Source organism: Oncorhynchus clarkii, chromosome 3 (assembly GCF_045791955.1).
Source record: "Oncorhynchus clarkii lewisi isolate Uvic-CL-2024 chromosome 3, UVic_Ocla_1.0, whole genome shotgun sequence".
Classification (NCBI taxonomy): Eukaryota; Metazoa; Chordata; class Actinopteri; order Salmoniformes; family Salmonidae; genus Oncorhynchus; species Oncorhynchus clarkii.
Window position 1 is genome coordinate 20,791,965 of NC_092149.1, and position 24,109 is coordinate 20,816,073.

General features: G+C 45.6%; 1 protein-coding gene across 1 annotated transcript in view; it reads right to left on the reverse strand.

Annotated features, from left to right (window-relative positions):
* The window catches only part of LOC139390762 (glutamate receptor ionotropic, kainate 2), a 224,874-nt gene that overhangs the window by 43,877 nt on the left and 156,888 nt on the right, over positions 1 to 24,109 (reverse strand). The window contains exons 11-14 of the mRNA XM_071138120.1: positions 22,870 to 23,076; positions 18,514 to 18,737; positions 10,836 to 10,954; positions 7,511 to 7,728 (exon numbers count right to left, since the gene is read on the reverse strand). Coding sequence (XP_070994221.1) covers positions 7,511 to 7,728; positions 10,836 to 10,954; positions 18,514 to 18,737; positions 22,870 to 23,076 — 768 coding nt within the window. The remainder of the gene's footprint in view (positions 1 to 7,510; positions 7,729 to 10,835; positions 10,955 to 18,513; positions 18,738 to 22,869; positions 23,077 to 24,109) is intronic.

The following is a 24,109-nucleotide window of genomic DNA, read 5'->3' on the forward strand; positions in this document are numbered from 1 at the left end:
CGTGTCAGATATGCATATACAGAGCAGCAGCATGGATGAACAAGACAACAAAATTGGCCTTCTGGAAACAAAGGTGCAAACTTTAGAAGATGAACTGGATCAGCTAGAAAACAGATTGTGAGAAAATATTATGAGAATATTGTCCCTACCAGAAGACGAGGAAGAAGGGGACATTTCTATCTACGCAATGAAGCTGATATTGGAGGAGCTTGGCGTGACTGTATCACCGGAGAATCAGGAGCAATGCCATCGGATCTACAGAGTTCCAAACTGCCTGTGGAAGCAACGTCAACATAAGAAGTGTTCGTTGGGAGCTTCATGAAATGGGTTTCTATAGCCGAGCAGCTGCACACAAGCCTAAGATCTCCATGCGCAATGCCAAGCATCGGCTGGAGTGGTGTAAAGCTTGCAGCCATTGGAGCAGTGGAAACACGTTCTCTGGAGTGTTGAATCACGCTTCACCATCTAGCAATCTGACAGACGAATCTAGGTTTGGCGGATGCCAGGCGAACGCTACCTGTCTCAATGCATACAGTAGTGCCAACTGTGGGTAGTGCCACTGTGGTGTGGGAGGAATAATGGTCTGGGGCTGTTTTTCATGGTAAGGGAGAGGTCCCTTAGGTCCAGTGAAGGGAAATCTTAACTCCACAGCATGCAATGACATTCTAGACGATTCTTTGCTTCCAACATTCCTGTTTCGGCATGACAATGCCCCCGTGCACAATGCGAGGTCCATTCAGAAATGGTTTGTCGAGAATGGTGTGGAAGAATTTGACTGGCCTGCATAGAGCCCTGACCCCAACCCCATCCAACAACTTTGGGATGAATTGGAAAGCAGACTGCGAGCCAGGCCTAACATCAGTGCCCAACCTCACTAATGCTCTTGTGGCTCTTGTCCCCGCAGCAATGTTCCAACATCTAGTGGAAAGCCTTCCCAGAAGAGTGGAGGCTGTTATAGCAGCAAAGTGGGACAAACAAAAATATTAATGCCCATGATTTTGTAATGTTCGGCGAGCAGGTGTCCACATGCTTTTGGTCATATAGTATCCCTGGTTAATATTGAAAACTCAATGCCCCCTTTGCTAAAAATAGAATTATACAAAAATAAATAAATAGATAAATTAACGTGCAAAAAAATTAAAATAATGGCACAAAAACGGACCACAAAAAATATGAAATACTTAGAACGCCTAATAACTGACAACAAAGTACAAATATATAAAGATAACTTTATTCCATTAGTCAACAATATGAAAACGGATCTAATTAAATGGAATAATCTTCCCATAAATCTTACAGGCATGGCTGCCAAAGCGTTTGTATTTATTTTCGGAAATACCAATTACTAAGACATTTCTTTTTAAAGTATACTCGGTCATAAAAATACTTTATACGGGCAAATACATTCATAGAATAAAAAGGAAGGTTTTACATCTTCTTAAGTCTGATGGTGGTTTTAACCTTGTATCAACTCGCTACCCAAGGCTTTTACATCTTTTTAAGTCTGATGGTGGTTTTAACCTTGTATCAACTCGCTACCCAAGGCTTTTACATCTTCTTAAGTCTGATGGTGGTTTTAACCTTGTATCAACTCGCTACCCAAGGCTTTTACATCTTCTTAAGTCTGATGGTGGTTTTAACCTTGTATCAACTCGCTACCCAAGGCTTTTACATCTTCTTAAGTCTGATGGTGGTTTTAACCTTGTATCAACTCGCTACCCAAGGCTTTTACATCTTCTTAAGTCTGATGGTGGTTTTAACCTTGTATCAACTCGCTACCCAAGGCTTTTACATCTTCTTAAGTCTGATGGTGGTTTTAACCTTGTATCAACTCGCTACCCAAGGCTTTTACATCTTTTTACATGTCTATTTTCAAAGGATAAAGCTAAAGTGAAATGTTCTATTAACAACTTCATAGTTAAGAACCTTATAACAACATGGGAGAAAATGAAATGTATTCTACAAGAACCAATACCACTTACCAAAAACACAACCTTATTGAACAATCCTTGGATCGCTTTTCAAAATTCACCGATAAATTGGTCCACATGGAAAACTAAAGGCACAGAAACTGTGACAGAATTCAAAAGTAATATTGGACTGACCAATGTAGTTTCAAATCCATGCAACTTAGAAGTTACATATCACAAAATGTTGATTTGAAATATCTTGGACAGCAGAGCAGCCTTGAAGGAGTATTATCTGTGCCAGAACATGATGTTCATCATGGTAGGGGAGACAACACCTTGCAGAGAGCATATCCAACTCACAATCTCTTAGAAAAAAAGATCAACTATTGGAACCAAGACTTAAAAAGAACTGATGTTGGCATAAGATGGAGGGAAAGTTGGAGCATAACTAACAAAATTACAGTTAACAAAAATGCATGCTTAATTCAGTATAAATTAATGTATCGAATGTAAGAGAGAAAATTCACAAATTCTACAGCACAACAGCAGAGTCACGTCTTAAGTGTAAAACTAATAATGACTCAATAATCCATACTTTCTGGGAACGCTATAAGGTTCCGGAAGTTGTGTGCGGAGCTACACATTTTGCTGTTAGAAGTATTACAATCAAACTTTTAATCCGTCTGTCTGCATATTTCAAGACATGGCATATGGGGGTGTAGTGAGATACCCGATGGGTTGGATGATTCTCTTCTCATCACTTATCTTGAAAAAAGGTATAGCAAAAACGTGGAAATCAATCAATTTTGCCATCATTAACAAAATGGAAATCTAAATGTATTATTTAAAAATTGAAAGTGCTTGACCTATAAAGAGACACAAAATGGTGCAGTTTTAGGCCGCGTGGCGAAAGTGATGATGGAGATGCGGGTGTGTGCTAGTGGGTCTGGGTAGGGGGGGTGTAGTTGATGGAGATGCGGGTGTGTGCTAGTGGGTCTGGGTAGGGGGGGGTGTAGTTGATGGAGTGGGGGTGTGTGCTAGTGGGTCTGGGTAGGGGGGGTGTAGTTGATGGAGTGGGGGTGTGTGCTAGTGGGTCTGGGTAGGGGGGTGTAGTTGATGGAGAGGGGGGTGTTTGCTAGTGGGTCTGGGTAGGGGGGTGTAGTAGATGGAGATGGGGGTGTGTGCTAGTGGGTCTGGGTAGGGGGGGTGTAGTTGATGGAGATGGGGGTGTTTGCTAGTGGGTCTGGGTAGGGGGTGTAGTTGATGGAGATGGGGGTGTGTGCTAGTGGGTCTGGGTAGGGGGGTGTAGTTGATGGAGATGGGGGTGTGTGCTAGTGGGTCTTGGTAGGGGGGATGCAGTTGATGGAGATGGGGGTGTACTAGTGGGTCTGGGCGGGGAGGTGTAGTTGATGGAGATGGGAGTGTGTGCTAGTGGGTCTGGGTAGGGGGGGGATGTACTTGATGGAGATGGGAGTGTGTGCTAGTGGGTCTGGGTAGGGGGGGGATGTAGTTGATGGAGATGGGAGTGTGTGCTAGTGGGTCTGGGTAGGGGGGGGATGTAGTTGATGGAGATGGGAGTGTGTGCTAGTGGGTCTGGGTAGGGGGGGATGTAGTTGATGGAGATGGGAGTGTGTGCTAGTGGGTCTGGGTAGGGGGGGGGTGTAGTTGATGGAGATGGGAGTGTGTGCTAGTGGGTCTGGGTAGGGGGGGATGTAGTTGATGGAGATGGGAGTGTGTGCTAGTGGGTCTGGGTAGGGGGTGTAGTTGATGGAGATGGGAGTGTGTGCTAGTGGGTCTGGGCGGGGAGGTGTAGTTGATGGAGATGGGGGTGTACTAGTGGGTCTGGGCGGGGAGGTGTAGTTGATGGAGATGGGAGTGTGTACTAGTGGGTCTGGGTAGGGGGTGTAGTTGATGGAGATGGGGGTGTGTGCTAGTGGGTCTTGGTAGGGGGGATGCAGTTGATGGAGATGGGGGTGTACTAGTGGGTCTGGGTAGGGGGTGTAGTTGATGGAGATGGGGGTGTGTGCTAGTGGGTCTTGGTAGGGGGGATGCAGTTGATGGAGATGGGGGTGTACTAGTGGGTCTGGGCGGGGAGGTGTAGTTGATGGAGATGGGAGTGTGTGCTAGTGGGTCTGGGCGGGGAGGTGTAGTTGATGGAGATGGGAGTGTGTACTAGTGGGTCTGGGTAGGGGGTGTAGTTGATGGAGATGGGGGTGTACTAGTGGGTCTGGGTAGGGGGGGTGTAGTTGATGGAGATGGGAGTGTGTACTAGTGGGTCTGGGTAGGGGGGATGTAGTTGATGGAGATGGGGGTGTACTAGTGGGTCTGGGTAGGGAGGTGTAGTTGATGGAGATGGGGGTGTACTAGTGGGTCTGGGCGGGGAGGTGTAGTTGATGGAGATGGGAGTGTGTGCTAGTGGGTCTGGGCGGGGAGGTGTAGTTGATGGAGATGGGAGTGTGTACTAGTGGGTCTGGGTAGGGGGGATGTAGTTGATGGAGATGGGGGTGTACTAGTGGGTCTGGGTAGGGGGATGTAGTTGATGGAGATGGGAGTGTGTACTAGTGGGTCTGGGTAGGGGGGATGTAGTTGATGGAGATGGGGGTGTACTAGTGGGTCTGGGCGGGGAGGTGTAGTTGATGGAGATGGGAGTGTGTGCTAGTGGGTCTGGGTAGGGGGTGTAGTTGATGGAGATGGGGGTGTGTACTAGTGGGTCTGGATAGGGGGGATGCAGTTGATGGAGATGGGAGTGTGTGCTAGTGGGTCTGGGTAGGGGAGGTGTAGTTGATGGAGATGGGGGTGTACTAGTGGGTCTGGGCGGGGAGGTGTAGTTGATGAAGATGGGAGTGTGTACTAGTGGGTCTGGGTAGGCGGTGTAGTTGATGGAGATGGGGGTGTGTGCTAGTGGGTCTTGGTAGGGGGGATGCAGTTGATGGAGATGGGGGTGTACTAGTGGGTCTGGGTAGGGGGTGTAGTTGATGGAGATGGGGGTGTGTGCTAGTGGGTCTTGGTAGGGGGGATGCAGTTGATGGAGATGGGGGTGTACTAGTGGGTCTGGGCGGGGAGGTGTAGTTGATGGAGATGGGAGTGTGTGCTAGTGGGTCTGGGCGGGGAGGTGTAGTTGATGGAGATGGGAGTGTGTACTAGTGGGTCTGGGTAGGGGGTGTAGTTGATGGAGATGGGGGTGTACTAGTGGGTCTGTGTAGGGGGGGTGTAGTTGATGGAGATGGGAGTGTGTACTAGTGGGTCTGGGTAGGGGGGATGTAGTTGATGGAGATGGGGGTGTACTAGTGGGTCTGGGTAGGGAGGTGTAGTTGACGGAGATGGGGGTGTACTAGTGGGTCTGGGCGGGGAGGTGTAGTTGATGGAGATGGGAGTGTGTGCTAGTGGGTCTGGGCGGGGAGGTGTAGTTGATGGAGATGGGAGTGTGTACTAGTGGGTCTGGGTAGGGGGGATGTAGTTGATGGAGATGGGGGTGTACTAGTGGGTCTGGGTAGGGGGATGTAGTTGATGGAGATGGGAGTGTGTACTAGTGGGTCTGGGTAGGGAGGTGTAGTTTATGGAGATGGGGGTGTACTAGTGGGTCTGGTTAGGGGGTGTAGTTTATGTTTGTATGATGTTGTCATTTGTATGTGTATGTGTTGTATTGTTTATAAAATAAAATAACTTACATTTTTAAAAATATATTTTTTTAAAAGCAATAAGGACCGACGATGGCTGTCTGAATGTCTACAGTACGGAGAACAATGCTGAATCGATGAGGACTCAATCATTTTGGTCAAAACATCCATCTATCCATCAATCAATCAATCAGTAACCTAGGTCTATGAGGGGACAATAGAATCATGCCTTTCAGAGAAATGGTCATTCAGTCGGCTCCTCTACATCTGTAGATATAATCTATCTGATGACCAGGTGACTCTAAAATTCACACAGTGAAAGAGATTGTTTGACCTCCTGTGCCACACTTCTGACGCACAAGTTAAAATCTGAAATATTTTGGATGTTGGCAACAAACAAAATTCTAACTGAAAAATTATTAAAGCAAAAAAAAGTATTGTTCAAATCAAATCCAATTGTATTTGTTACATGCGAATACAACAGGTGTAAACATTTCACTGTAAGATACCTGTTGTATTCAGCGCATGTAACAAATAGAATTGGATTTGATTTGAACAATACTTTGCTTTATTTTAATTATTTTTCAATTACATTTCCCATTGTTGCAATGGGATGTCAGCATAAGTAACATTCTCCACCAGAACAGACTGTATGCGCTCCCTTATGCCAACTGTTGTTTTCAGTCATTTGTTACGGAATGGTAAAAATACTGTTTAAAGATTCGCTGTCACCGTGCCATATTAGCTACAGTAATTAACTGGTGTGTGCGCGTGTGTGTGTGTTTGCGTGCACATAAATATGTATATCTGTTTTAAGAGAGAGAGAGTATGCATGTGTTTTCATGTGTATGTGTCTTTTGAGAATGTGTTCACGCACCACACACACACACACACACACCACACATACAAAGGTTATAGAAATGAAGTGTGAAAATAAAGAAACACCAGAAGCCATAAAGATCCATTGCAGCAGTCTTAGAGAGACAGATTTTCCCTCCATCTGGCATAGAGCTGTCCGTGCATCGCGGCAGTGTGGATACGATACGAGAGACAAACAGTGCAGAATAATCAGAGAGACACAGCAGGGACATCTTGTGCATAGAGAATACTTTAGAATACCCTAAAACACTGCTGGCTTAATAAGATAGCCTTGATATGCTGCAGTGATTCCACATGATCAACCACTGAGGGGATTGGAGAGGAGAGATCTGGAGAGAATGAACGCATAGAAAGGCTATTATTTATTATAAACCGGGTGGTTCGAGTCCTGAATGCTGATTGGCTGAAAGCCATGGTATCTCAGACATTATACCACGGGTATACGGGTTATTTTTACTGTTATAACTACGTTATTAAATAGTTAGTAATAGCAATAAGGCACCTCGGGCTTTGTGATATATGGGCAATATACCACAGCTAAGGGCTGTATCCAGGCACCAGGCACTCCGCATTGCGTCGTGCTAAGAACAGCGCTTAGCCGTGGTATATTGGCCATATACCAAACCTCCTTGGGCCTTATTGCTTAAATATGCAGTACTGTAGCTGTAAAACACGCTGCAGCCAATTTCACAGGCAGCACGAAATACAGCTGTAAGCCAACTCATGACAACGTGTTATACGTTCAAATCTTTATTCCGGAACACTCCATTCTATTGTCCCGGGAATATCTAGCTATCACAGATTTACTGTGGACGTAACAGCTATGTATGGCTTTACAGTTGAACTAGTTCTACAGATTCATTTGAGTTCTTTGACAATTTATTTACCAATTTAATTGTCATTACATCTGAAATGCATTTACATTTGCCTCTATTCTCTAACCATGTGTCCTTTAGTGGTGCAACACTGTATGATTTGGGGGACTGATTGATGTATCCTCGTACAGTAGATGCACAAATACATGGAGTGATTGCTTGATGGACTGGCTGATAGATGAATAGACTGATAGATGGACAGTATGGCTCCATGCCCTATGTGACCCACCTTGAAGAAGGTCATGGTGGATCCCTCCTCTACCACTCCATACTCTATCCTGGTCTGCTTGGCCAGGTCGTCAGCTGAGTCGATGGGCGACTCCATCCTCTCCACAGTGAGGAAGGCAGCCAGGTTGGCCGTGTAGGAGGAGATGATTATCAGGGTGAAGAACCACCAGATGCCTCCTACGATCCTGGTGGACAGGGCTTTGGGCATTAACTCAGAGCCTGGTCGGGGGCGAGAGGAGAGGAGCAGAGAGAGGGGTCAGCCCCCGCAGGGTCCTGGAGCCAAGAGGAGAGACCCAGCAGCAACCACCAGAGGACCAGGGCCAGCCCAGACCTCGGGATCCCGCCGGGTCACAGACAACACGCACATGCACACACACACGCACGCACGCACAAACGCACATACACGCACACACACCCTGGGCATCTAGGGCGGCATTGCATGTTTGGGCCTGTGATGCGCATCCGGCCACATGGTGGCAGTTTGAATCAGGCTTTTACTGTGTGGTCTGGCTGCATATTATTTTAGCTTTCACTCACACTGGAGCAAACTGTTGATACACCAAAGCTTCTCCTCTTTTGAATCACTAGATGGTTGATTTACATCTGACTCAAAATGCCTGCATGTAGATGGTTAGTTTCCAGGCTATATGCTATTCAGAACTTTTGCCTTTAGTGTGTTCTTGAGGAGGGGTCTGTGTGAGTGGATGGAGTGAGGTCTTCCTCTGGGGGCGTTGATTGAGGTCTGACTGGGCAGCAAGAAGATCATTCTCCTCAAGTAGCAATTTAAAGCTGCGATCTCGCACATTCGCTCAAAGGCGATGAACTGTGAGAAAGATAGGAGTATAAGAACTCCACTTCTCTCCTTAGGTGCGACTCAATCTCCCACTCATCTCACTCTGCCTCTGCAGTGCCTCTTATAACTTTCTCCCAGTCCGGGCAGTGAGCTGTCACCCAGGGAGAAATATGGTGAGAGAAAAGAGACCTGACAGCCAGTCCAGTAACATCTGAATTCATGCCCAAAGCCCTGTCCACCAGAGAGAGAGAGAGAGAGAGAGAGAGAGAGAGAGAGAGAGAGAGAGAGAGAGAGAGAAAGAGCGAGACAGAGAGAGCACTGTGGAGGGGAACAAAGAGAGACACACTGCACTCAACCCGCTCCGCACATCCACCCTCACATCCTCTCACCCCCCACTCTCACATGTCTCTTCCCATATCTCCTCTCACTCTCCCTGATACGCCTCACCCCCGCACCCACCCACACCCACCAGCCAGACACACAGTGTAACATGATTCAACAGCCACACCATCATTACCCAGGATACCTTGCAGCCCACACTGCTCATTGGTCAAAGCACTCAGGAAAAAAGACAAACTCAGAAAAGACACAGTAGAGACACATGACATGGCCAGGGAAAACAGAGACAGATTTGTGTTCAGTGGAACAACACTGTCTACCAGCTCAGAGACCTTACCCCGTTGAGGCCATTCAACTCTATGTGACACACCGACCGCCCGGTAGCGGAGCGAGTCAGAGCCAAAGCAACTGAACCTGGTTGGGGCTGACTGTCATGTACCCAAGGTAACGTCATGTCCAAACTGCACATCCCACAGTTTTCTGGGGGCGGGGCCAAGCCGCCGGAGCAGGGGAGCCTCTCTACAGTGTAGGCCAGCGTGGTCGTCACAGAGACGCCATGCAGGCAGGCACAGTGTGCTCCTCTGTCTCAGTCTCGTCCCCTAAAACCCTTCTGCCCTACAGCCACATCTTCTCAACTACAGGACTTACCACCGTTACATTGACAGTTACAGTATATTCTACAGCATACTTTACTACATCATATACCCTGGCAGACCCTTGACACAGTTATGAAAACATTCCAGCAAGCTCTAGAATATCCATTACACATTTAACATGGCCCATACAGGAGCTAACATTTATCAAGCCATGATGCATCTTTAACCTGTGCAATATGTAGCATTGCCTAACACAAATACAGAGGGCAAAAACCTACCCAAATGGGTAACTGCATTATACCCACCTGCACAAGGTGGATTAGAGTCCCAAGAGTTCTAACCGTAACATTTTGTCAATTTCAATGTGTAATCTTTTCTTAAAACTCACTCTTAAAAATCACAGTATACAAATCTACAACAATTATACCTGCAAAATAATCACTCAATCAACTTCATTAAAATGAAGGCTTGCATGCTAACTCATTGCATGCAACCAGCCATCAACAACGGCCAGGAAAAAAATGTTGTCCAAAAGATACATATCTGGACAGAACTTTGCTTAGGAAACTCAGTCCCCTCTATGTTCCATTCCATGGTCCAGATCAGATGCAGGGCAGACCCAGGCCGTTTTAACCATGCTACAGACCTTCCTGTCATCATCGCTACAGTACCGTAACTAACGCAACTTTCAAATATGTTGCATTACTAAGGGAAGGTAAAAAAAAAAATGTATTACAAAATGCAACATATCTGGTCTTGGCATGCAGTCTCAGTCGATATTACAAGTCTAAATTAAATCATTCAATTTCATTTAATGTGATGCCGTACTGCAGTTCCTTTTGTTTTGCTTTGCTTTTCTCAATCTAAAGACGCAGACACTAGTTGAGAAGATATGGCATCGGTTTGGCAGAAGGAAACAAAACCAGACTGAGGCAGGCTAAGAGACAGCACACTGTTTTAACTCTCATTCTCTCAACTCTCTCTGCACCTAGCTCTTTACCTTCTGGCACATGGGGGATAGGACTTACCTGTTCTGGAACCTGTGGGGAAGGGAGGGAGGCAGGTGGGGTGGGGTTGGGGACAGAGGAGAGGTACAGTAGATAGGAGATAGGAGAGGGTGGGAGATCACGCGGGAACAGTAGATAGGAGATAGGAGAGGGTGGGAGATCACGCGGGAACAGTAGATAGGAGATAGGAGAGGGTGGGAGATCACGCGGGAACAGTAGATAGGAGATAGGAGAGGGTGGGAGATCACGCGGGAACAGTAGATAGGAGATAGGAGAGGGTGGGAGATCACGCGGGAACAGTAGATAGGAGATAGGAGAGGGTGGGAGATCACGCGGGAACAGGGAGGAAAACGCTTGGCTATCCTATCCTCATTCACCAATCAACCAATCACGCTCATCATTCACAATCTCAAGATCTCACCCTGCCAATCCACACCACACTGTGGACAGACAGACGCAACCAAACCAGTCTGCTTCCAGCTACATGCACAGAGGCCCCCATGCATGGTCGTGGGCCTGGTTAAGAGCATGTTTGTTCCCCCAGGAAAATAGTGGGCTGTGTGCTAAAGGGGGGCAGGCAGAGGCGTCTACCTTGCTGCATGAGAGCTCCAACTCCGAACCAGAAACTATTTAGCAGGGTGAAATTGTTTTCCACTACATCTGAGTCGGGGTTGCAGGGGTGGGGGTTATACCACTCGTAGGGACTAAACCTGTGGCAATCGACAGAGAACACACACATACACACGTTTATTTCACTTGTGTTCAGCACTAATAGAACAGACAGACAGTGTTACAGACCAATGCTGGCTTGACTTGGCCTACCTGGAGAGATAGGGAAGAGAAACAAAAGTTAGTTAGTCATTGATCACAACAACAATATGTGATACATTTGCTTCTTCATATTGGGAAAATATACCACATATATTGCCCTACAAGGTAACGCTAGAAATGGTTATTGTACGCTAATATATTTTAGTTGTTGTTTGGACAATTAATCAATTAGAGCTTAACATGTCGGTTAAATGAACAAAAGCTGACAAACAGCAAGATGACGTACATCATCACTGTATATGTCACCCAGGTCTGCTTTGTTATTATCTCTTCAACTGTATCATCTCAACTTTATGACAGATGAAGAATTTAAACAGCCCTTGGGACTGTGGAATGTCTTCTCACCACTTGTCAGCCCAAAACACACTGCTCACATTGACATGCTCATATCAAAGGCAAATTACTCCAGAATTGAATCGATGGGATCAGAAAATAATTTAATTGAAGAAAAAAAGCATTAATAATCCTTATAATCTACAGATGGCATTAACATTCAACACATCAAATAGTTAATTCCCATCATGCCTGCCTGTCTGCCTGCCTGACTGCCTGTCTGTCTGTCTGACTGCCTGTCTGTCTGCCTGTCTGTCTGACTGCCTGACTATCTGCCTGTCTGACTGCCTGCCTGCTTGTCTGACATCCTTCCTGTAGTCTGTCTGTCTGTCTGTCTGTCTGACTGCCTGTCTGTCTGCCTGTCTGCCTGTCTGTCTGACTGCCTGACTATCTGTCTGTCTGTCTGTCTGTCTGTCTGTCTGTCTGTCTGACTGTCTGTCTGTCTGCCTGCCTGACTGCCTGTCTGTCTGTCTGACTGCCTGTCTGTCTGCCTGTCTGCCTGTCTGTCTGACTGCCTGACTATCTGTCTGTCTGCCTGCCTGCCTGCCTGCCTGCCTGCCTGTCTGCCTGCCCGCCCGCCTGCCTGCCTGCCTGCCTGCCTGCCTGCCTGCCTGCCTGTCTGCCTGCCTTTCTGTCTGTCTGCCTGCCTGCCTGCCTGCCTGCCTGCCTGCCTGCCTGTCTGCCTGCCTGCCTGCCTGTCTGACTGCCTGTCTGTCTGCCTGACTATCTGTCTCTCTGCCTACCTGTCTGTCTGTCTGCCTGCCTGTCTGTCTATCTGTCTGTCTGTCTGTCTGCCTGACTATCTGTCTGCCTGTCTGTCTGTGCAGTACTCACTCCCACTCACTCCGCTCTGCTTCAACTTCAGCTCAGCTCACTCCTCAAGCAAAGAGATTTCCCATTTATTCACGTTAAATAAAAGTGACATTACATTAGTAAAGGTTGATTGGGCTACAATTAAGCATCCCGACCCCATTTGGTTTGTGCTGTAGTTGTGGAATCGTAGGAGCAATATCTTAAGCCAGGCCTCTTTTTTCCCTGGTTGAAGTATATGACAAATCAAACTGAATAGTCGATGGATGTGTTCTGTGGACTTGACTCTCTAGAAACATTTAAACTCCCCAAATTCCAAATTCCACAATAATATCCAATGGAAATGTTTTTGATTTTGCATAAAAATAATTAAACAGTAGACAATCCAGCATGGTTACTTGTCAGGTTGGTATCATTTTTTTTTCTTGGTAGCTTAGATATAAAGTTATATATTGGTGACAGCTATATATTGCTACATATTGGTGATAGTATTAAGACATATTACAGTATTGATAATATGACAGCATCAGAACATGCACCAATGTCATGAATAATGGGCTTGGCCATTATAATGTGGTTAGTGCACGCTCCCTATCCCCCATGTCACACTCCAGGGGGTATTCTAGTCCAGCTCCAAGACCGCTGATTGTCCTTTAGATCCCACTGTTCCTTGGCCCTAAATCAATCTGTCTACTCAATTTGCCCCAGATTTGCTTGCTTGTCAGTTTGCAATTCCAAATTGAGTTCATGTGAACTGTGACCTTGGCAAGACGTATGTGACTAGTGACTGGTGCCCCCGGCTGGACCCCCTTAGTGGAGATCTCTCTGAGCAAAGCCAATTACCCCACGCCAGGAACATGGATGAGAACACGGATGAGCCAGCTTGTCATCCTACATCTGTAGCTGGCCTGAGGAGAGGGTGGGGTAAGAGGCAGGGAGTTACCTCACTGCGGTGGGAATGTTAAAACATTCTCATCGCCGTACGAGGAGAACCACTAGCAGCAGCTTAACCTGCCTCTGAAGGTGGCGCTGCCCGGCCACTCCGCCAGCCCCATCCCGTTCAGTTAGCTGTCACTTTGATCCAATTACACCACCCTTACGTTATCTCAGGTCATCAGAGCCGCAGAGGGGGAAACTTTGAGTAAGGTCACCGCTGAGCGGAGAGAGAGGAAGAGGGAGAGGGTGGAGGGCAGACAGGCAGGCAAGAAGGGAACTCAGCAGCAGAGAAGAAACAATGGCAGGCTTTTATCATTTTATAGGATCATCCTGCTGAAAACTCAACAGATGATACGCCTGATAACACCAATGTCAGGGGAGAAGAATGAACACAGAGAGAGCGCTAGAAAGGGGCTGTTGCAGGTCTAGTCTCTTCAATTCTAAATGACTGGGGAAAAGACATGGCTATATATCTCTATAGGCTTTATATGAACCTTCCAAGCCATCAACAGCGTTCGAATGGGGCTGTTGCCGTAGACTATTCCATACGGCTTGAAGAAATACATTTATACATGTCTGTCTATACACAAACCTTGCAACCAATCAGAAAAGCTCAGTCAAATGCTGTTTTGCTTCTATTTCCAGGATGATCAAAAATCTATATCTGTAGTGTAGCATTGAGAGGCCGACAAATTGTTCTACATGGGGCTTTTGAGAGCATACTGAGACTCTCATTGTAGTAATGGAGGAGAAATGCAGAAGAGTCTAATTGAAATTCCATTACATCCGTTCCCCTTCTACAAATGTAGATAGAATAAGGGATGGGAAATGTGCCTGTTACACAAGCATGTTGTAACATGTTGCAGCTAACGAAGCAGATGGTGATAGACTGTGTATTGAACAAATGATGGACTCTGTTTCACAGTAACACAAACGAAGGAGAGACTGTGTTGTATTGAGGCAGTCTTCTATCCACCAAGCATGTGACAATAGTCGGAGACCACATAATTAAAAGATTGGCCGACAGAAAGAGAGAGAATCCTGCATAAATGTTTGGATAAATTGTTGACGATAAGAGAGCTCATTCGCTCCTCTGCAAGTTTTTATCTTTTTAAATTTCATTTGATAAGGAGGAGTTAGGAAATTAGATTCCCCAAACTGTAACAAGGCAATAATGCACAGAGATGGTGTGGAGGTGGGAGACTGTTTCAGATCAGATCTGTTTCAGATCTGTTTCATTTCATCACCTACATAACAAAGGAAGAAGGAACAGCATAGGAAAGATATTAGAGGACAACAACAACAATAACGCCTACCACAACAACAACAACACCTAACACAACAACAACAAAAACAACAACAGCTGGTGATATGAGAAGGTTAACTTATTAAATCATGTGAATACAGTAATGTCGTGGTTTTCCCACTGTATCCTGACAGTGTTTCTAAATATGGCATGTAGATCAGTTTGCCTAGGGGGAGCCTAAACCAGTCCACACACACACACACACACACACACACACATTAGCATAAACCCCCTCACACATACAAAGCACACACACAAGCATACATAGATAAAATGTGTACACACACATATATATGTACAGTTAGCTTAGTTACCTTTCCAGAGAATGACTGAGGTTTGTGCAACTACACTGTACAGTACATGCATGCTACCGAAGCCCTACCATGCCTAGTGTCTAAACAGAGTGGCAGGGATATTTGAACACTTACCCAACAACACTTACTTACTGTGATCATTTAAAAAGATAGGTGCATATTCTGAACCAACTTAGATGCCAGTTGCAGCGTTTTATTCTCTTGTGTGATCATATCGCCAGTAACATTGGAAAACACACGTGTATTAACTGTAAAACTGTTTTGGGTGTACAACTGAAAGAGTTACGCTCCCCCAAAAGTCTTAGAGTTAACATCAACTTTTCTTTGTCTTCTTCTCCAGCGTGCCTCAAACGCCGGCCCTAGTCAGGTGAGAGCAGCCAGATCAAGGGGAGAGATACAAGACCATGGTGCTTGTCTATGGAGCAGCAAGAGGAACTGCCCCTCTCTACTTTCAGGCTCTGATGATCAAACCCTACACCCCAACCTGAGTACTCTGTCCCCCCCCCCCCCTTCCCACACACACACAAAAAAGCATTTTGTGAAATAACACTGGTACTTCCCTTTTTTCCCTCTTACTAGCTCTGACTTTGCTACTTTATTGAATAAAAGCATACGTACTATGACTGTGATATGTAGTTGTCCTACCTAGCTATCTTAAGATGAACACAATAACTGTAAGCCGCGTCTTCTAAATTACTAAAATGTAAATGTGAAGGCCTCTCGGGTGGCGCAGTGGTTAGCTGCGCCACCCGAGACTCAGCTGTGCCATCAGAGACTCTGGGTTTGCGCCCAGGCTCTGTCGTAACCGGCCGCGACCGGGAGGTCCGTTGGGCGATGCACAATTGGCCTAGCGTCGCCCGGGTTAGGGAGGGGTTGGCCGGTAGGGATGTCCTTGTCTCATCGCGCACCAGCGACTCCTGTGGCGGGCCGGGTGCAGTGCGCTCTAACCAAGGTTGCCAGGTGCACGGTGTTTCCTCCGACACATTGGTGCGGCTGGCTTCCGGGTTGGATGCGCGCTGTCTTAAGAAGCAGTGCGACTTTGTTGGGTTGTGTATCGGAGGACGCATGACTTTCAACCTTCGTCTCTCCCGAGCCCGTACGGGAGTTGTAGCGATGAGACAAGATAGTAGCTACTAAAACAATTGGATACCACGAAATTGGGGAGAAAACGGAGTAAAATAAAAAAATTATAATAATGTAAATGTGAAAATGTCAAACTGCACTACTTTCCCATGCCTGAGAGCTAAGCCTGAACAAAGCAAACAAAAGATACACAACACATTAAAACGTACTTTGCTTAGCATTACACCATCCACATTGCCATTGCTCTTATTTAAATAATAATATCCAGCCTCTAAGGTCAAGATGACAATATAAGAATGAAATGTACTACTACTGGTCAAAAATCATACTAACCAATATGGTATCCATCAAAATAAAATATCAACACAAAACAGTTTATCACATGTAAACGCTAAATTACATTTAAATCTTCGACACTACATCATGATTGAATATTTCAATACAATTTTAGCGTTCTGTCACGACTTCCGCCGGAGTCGGTCCCTCTTCTTGTTCGAGCGGCGTTCGGCGGTCGACGTCACCAGCCTTCTAGCCATCACTGATCCACTTTTCATTTTCCGTTTGTTTTGTCTTTGTTTTTTTACACACCTGGTTTCAATTCCCTGATTACATGTTCATTATTTAACCCTCTGGTTTCCCCCATGTTTGTGTGCGTGTTTGTTTTATTGTTCAGGCTGTATCTGACGGCTGGTATTTTGTTGCCGGGTTTTGTTATTACACCCGTTTATTTCGTGGTATCGGTCTTTTTCCCGCAACATAGTATTGTGTTTATACTGGTGTATCTTGTATTAAATACCTTGTCCACGCATCTCAGCTCTCCTGCGCCTGACTCCTTTCACCAGTTACCCACAGCCTTGACACGTTCTCTGTAAATGTTATGCTAAAGTTCCTACAGGACTGGCCCTATTCTCCACCAGTGGACCAGTGACTGCATCTGAAATGGCACCCTATTCCTTATATAGTGCACTTCTTTTGACCAGAGCCCCATGGGCCCAGACCAAAAGTAGTGCATTATATAGGAAATATGGTGCCATTGCAGACACAGCCAGTTATTAGGTATCAGAGGGCTATGCTGACCCAACGTGTGCACAAGTTCAGATGCTGATAACTTGCCAATCAACTAATCCTGATGAGTTTGACAACACACACACCAGCTGACCTCAAGATCTAAGACATACCAGCTGACCTCAATATCTAACACACACCAGCTGACCTCAAGATCTAACACACACCAGCTGACCTCAAGATCTAACACACACCAGCTGACCTCGCCTCCTGACAACAAACATAAAATCCTCACTCTTCATACCCTCTCTTCAGTTCTCCAATAATCCTACAAAAACCCACTCTCTCTATACTGGACAAACAAGTGATCAACCTTACAAATGATCAAGCTTTTTAAATTGTCAGCCACCTCTGTCCTTTTTCTAAGTCACAGTCATAACTAGCAGGTTCTTACTGTGCTGATATTATTCCTATGTAGATCCTATGACCCGGTATGTTTGAGGCAAGGTGGAGAAAAGAAAAGACAGTAGTGACTTTGAGACACTGGAGACAACGGGGGGGGGGGGGGGGGGGGGGCAGCAGCCGTTCACACCAACGAGCACACACATACATACACACATACAGTACCAGTCAAATGTTTGGACACACCTACTGCACTCACTCAAGGGTTTTTCTTTATTTTATATATATCGATATAACGAAGTGTTTCATCAGATGACCTGGCCTCCACAAGCACCCGACCTCAACCCAATTGAGATGGTTTGGGATGAGTTAGACCGCAGAGTGAAGGAAAACAGCCAAGCATAAGTTGGAAAAGCATTCCAGGTGAAGCTGGTTGAGAGAATGCCAAGAGTGTGCAAAGCTGTCATCAAGGCAAAGGGTGGCTACTTTGAAGAACCTCAGATATAAAATATATTTTCATTTGTTTAACACTTTTTTGGTTATTACACGATTCCATATGTGTTATTTCATAGTGTTGATGTCTTCACTATGTAGAAAATAGTAAAAATAAAGAAAAACCCTGGAATGAGTAGGTGTATCCAAACTTTTGACTGGTACCCCACATACACACATACCGCACAGTCCTGAAACGGCTGGTTTAACTTTTCTGATCGTAAGGTTTGTGTTTGTGTGCATTATCTCCTGAGCAGCAGATAGTTGTGGCAGACCAGGGAACAGCAGTGATGTGTGGAGACACAGAGACTTCCCAGGAATCACTTAACAGCAGCTGCCTGCTGCCTCTCTAGAGCAGCCTGCCGATAGGGAACACTCAGCCCTCCCTCCATTATACTGGGAGAGAAGGCTGAAAGGGAACCATAGGGAACTGTCTTCGTGTGTTGGAAAATCTACTTTCCTCAGATATATAGACTTTTATCTATGTACCTTTTTCTTCAAAGTTGGTTGCATTATTAAAAGTTTGAGTGAATGTGTTTCTGAGTTTTTCAGTATGGGGCTTGGCTATAAAGTCTGTGTCATCTGAGTAAGTAGGTGACGATAAACTGTCAGATATTGTCCACTTAGTGTCAAGATCGTAACATAATCACCGAGAGGTTATCCTGTTAGTCAGATGGAGCAAGGTTAAATAATTAAGACGTTGGCATATAATAGTGTGTCAATGAATTTTCGGTGATCACTGGAACTGACATGTTACCTGGCTATGACAAACAGCACACAACTGACACCCAAGTAAGCCAGCAGAATATACATCCAGATATCGGGTGAGAGGGGGTTGAGAAAGGAGAAGACCCCAGGGTTGGTTCCGTTGGGCTTGCGGTAGAGGATACTTATCCCCAGTGTCATGAAGGGCTTGGAGAAGTCGATGACCTTCTCCCTCACGTAGGTGATGGCCAGGGGAGCCACTGCCAGATCAGCTTTCTGTCAACAGACAACATAAAAGGGAAGAAGGATAGGCTGTAAGTCAGAGACGCAGGAAGCGTTTAGAGCCAATCAAATTAAGAAAACAGGGCCTTTACACATCACAGAGTCTGTCCCACGGCACTTAGGAGGAAATTTAGAACCCTTCTAGCTCTTGCTCTCTCTCTCTCTCCCTCTCTCTCTCTCTCTCCCTCTCTCCCTCTCTCTCTCTCCCTCTCTCGCTCTCTCGCTCTCTCTCGCTCTCTCTCCCTCTCCGTCTCTCTCTCCCTCTCTCTCGCTCGCTCCTCCACACACTCTCTCCCTCACAACCTCCCTCCCTTTTTATACGCTCTTTCTATTCCTCCATCTCACATACATCCTTTCCTTGTCAGACGTTGAACCTAAACTAAGGCAACCTCCCCTCCCTCTACCCCAGAGGATGGATGGTCCTATCGACCACAGTCACTAGGGCAGAGGAGTGTCTGGGTAGAGGAGGGAGGGCGTGAGCGATGGAAGAAATTGTTCCCAGCAAATAAGATAATGTTCAACCATCGCTATACTCATAAGAACACAGACATCTACATTTTATATTTTGTCTCTGATCAGAGAGGATCATATTTAGTTGTTATTTCATAACAACCCTATTTCTTCACAACACCGAATCAGGGGTTCTACTTTTTTATCTTCATTCTTCCACAGCCTCATCACTCATATTCCATCCATACATATCCCTCTGCCATGACTCAGAGTGTGAGTCCTTCTTTCATTTTAATACAGTATGTTGAACTTGACCTTTCAATCACATCCGAAACGTCCCAACCAATCCGGTCTCTCTATGTGGGGTTAAACCTCTGTGTGGTTGATCAATCTGCAGCTCCATTGTGACATAGGTACATGCTAAACACTGACAGCAAGGTCAGCAACATCATTTCACAATGAAATATCCTGTTTGTCACCATCAAGGTTGTCATACATCAATCTAGATTGAATGAGGTGGTTTGGTCCCAGCCACTATAATGTATGAATAACTATTTCTGATATTAAACAAGACATCATCTGTAGTCATACGAGGTAGGCTGTCTATATCTGTTCCATGTCATTTAAGGCCAAATGACATGACGCAATACGATTTAGATCACTTCATGTAGCTCATGAATAGGTCCTATGTCAACTGAATGTATCCAGGTGCATCTACAGTACTCTAGTTCTATGACTCTAAGCATTAGTCAGAGAGCACCAGTGATTTCCTTCAACTTCATTTGATTAGATATGTTCAGCTTCTTCAGCTCAATTCACCATGTCCTGGTGAGCCGAGCTAGTATACTCCAACTCCTGTGAAGGGTTGTCCAGGCCAATTACTGTCTGTTTTGTCCACCACAGATCCTGCTTGCCTACAGTATATATACAGTGGGGCAAAAAAGTATTTAGTCAGCCACCAATTGTGCAAGTTCTCCCACTTAAAAAGATGAGAGAGGGCTGTAATTTTCATCATAGGTACACTTCAACTATGACAGACAAAATGAGGAAAAAAAATCCAGAAAACCACATTGTAGGATTTTTTATGAATTTATTTGCAAATTATGGTGGAAAATAAGTATTTGGTCACCTACAAACAAGCAAGATTTCTGGCTCTCACAGACCTGTAACTTCTTCTTTAAGAGGCTCCTCTGTCCTCCACTCGTTACCTATATTAATGGCACCTGTTTGAACTTGTTATCAGTATAAAAGACACCTGTCCACAACCTCAAACAGTCACACTCCAAACTCCACTATGGCCAAGACCAAAGAGCTGTCAAAGGACACCAGAAACAAAATTGTAGACCTGCACCAGGCTGGGAAGACTGAATCTGCAATAGGTAAGCAGCTTGGTTTGAAGAAATCAACTGTGGGAGCAATTATTAGGAAATGGAAGACATACAAGACCACTGATAATCTCCCTCGATCTGGGGTTCCACGCAAGATCTCACACCGTGGGGTCAAAATGATCACAAGAACGGTGAGCAAAAATCCCAGAACCACACGGGGGGACCTAGTGAATGATCTACAGAGAGCTGGGACCAAAGTAACAAAGCCTACCATCAGTAACACACTACGCCGCCAGGGACTCAAATCCTGCAGTGCCAGACGTGTCCCCCTGCTTAAGCCAGTACATGTCCAGGCCCGTCTGAAGTCCAGGCCCGTCTGAAGTTTGCTAGAGAGCATGTGGATGATCCAGAAGAAGATTGGGAGAATGTCATATGGTCAGATGAAACCAAAATATAACTTTTTTGGTAAAAACTCAACCCGTTGTGTTTGGAGGACAAAGAATGCAGAGTTGCATCCAAAGAACACCATACCTACTGTGAAGCATGGGGGTGGAACCATCATGCTTTTTGGGGCTGTTTTTCTGCAAAGGGACCAGGACGACTGATCCGTGTGAAGGAAAGAATGAATGGGGCCATGTATCGTGAGATTTTGAGTGAAAACCTCCTTCCATCAGCAAGGGCATTGAAGATGAGACGTGGCTGGGTCTTTCAGCATGACAATGATCCCAAACACACCGCCCGGGCAACGAAGGAGTGGCTTCGTAAGAAGCATTTCTAGGTCCTGGAGTGGCCTAGCCAGTCTCCAGATCTCAACCCCATAGAAAATCTTTGGAGGGAGTTGAAAGTCTGTGTTGCCCAGCAACAGCCCCAAAACATCACTGCTCTAGAGGAGATCTGCATGGAGGAATGGGCCAAAATACCAGCAACAGTGTGTGAAAACCTTGTGAAGACTTACAGCAAACGTTTGACCTCTGTCATTGCCAACAAAGGGTATATAACAAAGTATTGAGATAAACTTTTGTTATTGACCAAATACTTAATAATTAATACTTAATAATTTGCAAATAAATTCATAAAAAATCCTACAATGTGATTTTCTGGATTTCTTTTCTTCTCATTTTGTCTGTCATAGTTGAAGTGTACCTATGATCTCTCTCATCTTTTTAAGTGGGAGAACTTGCACAATTGGTGGCTGACTAAATACTTTTTTGCCCCACTGTAAGTCCCAAATGCCGCCCTATTCCCTATAAAGTGCACTACGTTAGAGCTCTGGTCAAAAGTAGTGCACTACAGCATGTAGGAAATAGGGTGCCATTTGGGATACATCGTTTGCTGTTTAGAGATTTATTTTCCCTTTTGTACTTTAACTATTTGCACATCGTTACAACACTGTATATAGACATAATAGGACATTTGTAACGTCTTTATTCTTTTGGAACTTCTCTAAGTGGAATGTTTACTGTTCATTTTTATTGTTTATTTCACGTTTGTATATTATCTACCTCACTAATGTTAATTAACATGTGTTTCCCATACCAATAAAGCCCCTTGAATTGAATTGAATTGAATTGATAGGTGGGTCTATATCTACATAACGGCCAACACTCCAATCACCTCGCAGGAATTGTGCCCTGTGTGTGTCAAATCCTTGGGATCCCTCTCCCTCTCCAGCCTCCGTATGATCAAAACAAACATGGCCGTCGGTCCAGTGTACCACAGTTGAGGGAGATGCAGTGTTATTTAATGGGGTCAGATATTGAGCATTGGCTGTGGCGAACCTGTTATTTTTCTGCCTGCCTGTGCACAGCTTATACAATCCTGGTCTTACTTTGTCAAACTTAATGATATAGTCCGTGGGCAGTGTGTATGTGTGAGTGTGAGTGTGAGTGTGAGTGTGAGTGTGTGTGTGTGTGTGTGTGTGTGTGTATGTGTGTGTGCTTGTTTGTTTTAATAAGCTCTGCAGTGGAAACAAGTCAAGCCAGAATCCTTGCTGTACACCAGGTCAGGAACCAGGTATGGAGCTGATGTCTCTCTATACCTCTCTCTCTACATCTCTCTCTCTACCTCTCTCTCTCTATCTTGCTCTTTCTCACTCTCTCACTCAATCTCTCTTTACCTCTCTGTCTCTACCTCTCTACCTCTCTATTTCTTTGTCATTGTCTCTCTCCCTCTCTCTCTAAGCCAAAAACATGTTTGTTATACAAAATGCAACTATACCAACCCTTGTCACACACACATCAGACAAAATACATTCCCTCCTACGCCCTCTAGCTGTTTACCACCTCATTAATTAAACTTGAATCATTTACATAGATCATTTCCAAGTAGTGAGGTAGGTCCAGACTCACGTGGTCGATCAGCTCCTTGACCATGCCGTTCCACTGGCCCGTGGTCTCGTCCTGGGCCCCGTAGCGGCCGTCCTCCACCAGACGCAACTCGTAGGTGAACCCCAGGATGCTAGCCAGCTCCCTCAGCAGGTCGATGCAGTAACCTTCAAAGCGGTCGTTACCGTAAAGGGGCTTGTCTGACTTCTTGAACATCACATAGGGCTCCACCTGTTAGGTTGGAGAGAGGACAGGGGTGGACGAACACTGGATCAGTCTCTGGAGGTAAGGATTAGTATATTTTACACTCTGATAAGGCCTTTCTGTGAGTGTGCTTGATGTGTGAGATAGGCTCAAAGCCTGACGTGCCTGGACACACACTGGCTACAGGAGAGAGGGAGGGGAACAGAGGGGGAAGGACCACTGCTGCTAAAACCAGGGGGGTGTGTGTCTGTGGTTGTGTGTGTGTGTGTGTGTGTGTGTGTGTGTGTGTGTGTGTGTGTGTGTGTGTGTGTGTGTGTGTGTGTGTGTGTGTGTGTGTGTGTGTGTGTGTGTGTGTGTGTGTGTGTGTGTGTGTGTGTGTGTGTGTGTGTGTGTGTGTGTGTGTGTGTGTGTGTGTGTGTGTGTGTGTGTGTGTGTGTGTGTGTGTGTGTGTGTGTGCTCGCATGTGTGTCTGTGGAGTATTGGAATGCAGTCTCAGAAATGTGGCGCAAGGTACATGGAGCGATGGAAGCATGACCATAATAAGATATAATCCTCTATATCTCTGACTCGGTCCTCCCCTCCTCTCCTCTAAGGCTGAACATGCTGGCTGGGGGCCTGTCCCTGTCCCTGTCCCTGTCCCTGGCTCTCAGGCCACCAGATGCTTTGTAAATAAGATCAGAGATGCTGATAAACTGACACAAAAGAACAGGAGCCAGCACATCCTCTTTGTTAGTACGAACAGCTGGGGAGATTACTAATGTCCTCTTTCACGCTCTGGATCCTCTCTTCCCCTCCCTTTCTCGTTTGCTGCCTCTCACTCTCACTCTCTCTTTTTCTCTACCCCACTCACCCTTTATCTACTATATCTCTCTCATGTCTCTCTCTCTTTCTATCCCTCTCTCCCCTCTACCCCCATCTCTCTCAGTAAAATCAGGCAGAGAATATATTATCAAACAGGTGTTGTTTACCATGTAATTGTGGCATGCCACGGTACAAACAAAATCATGTTGGATCTCAACCAGCTTTCACACATTTTACTGGCTCAGAGATTTTATGAGAA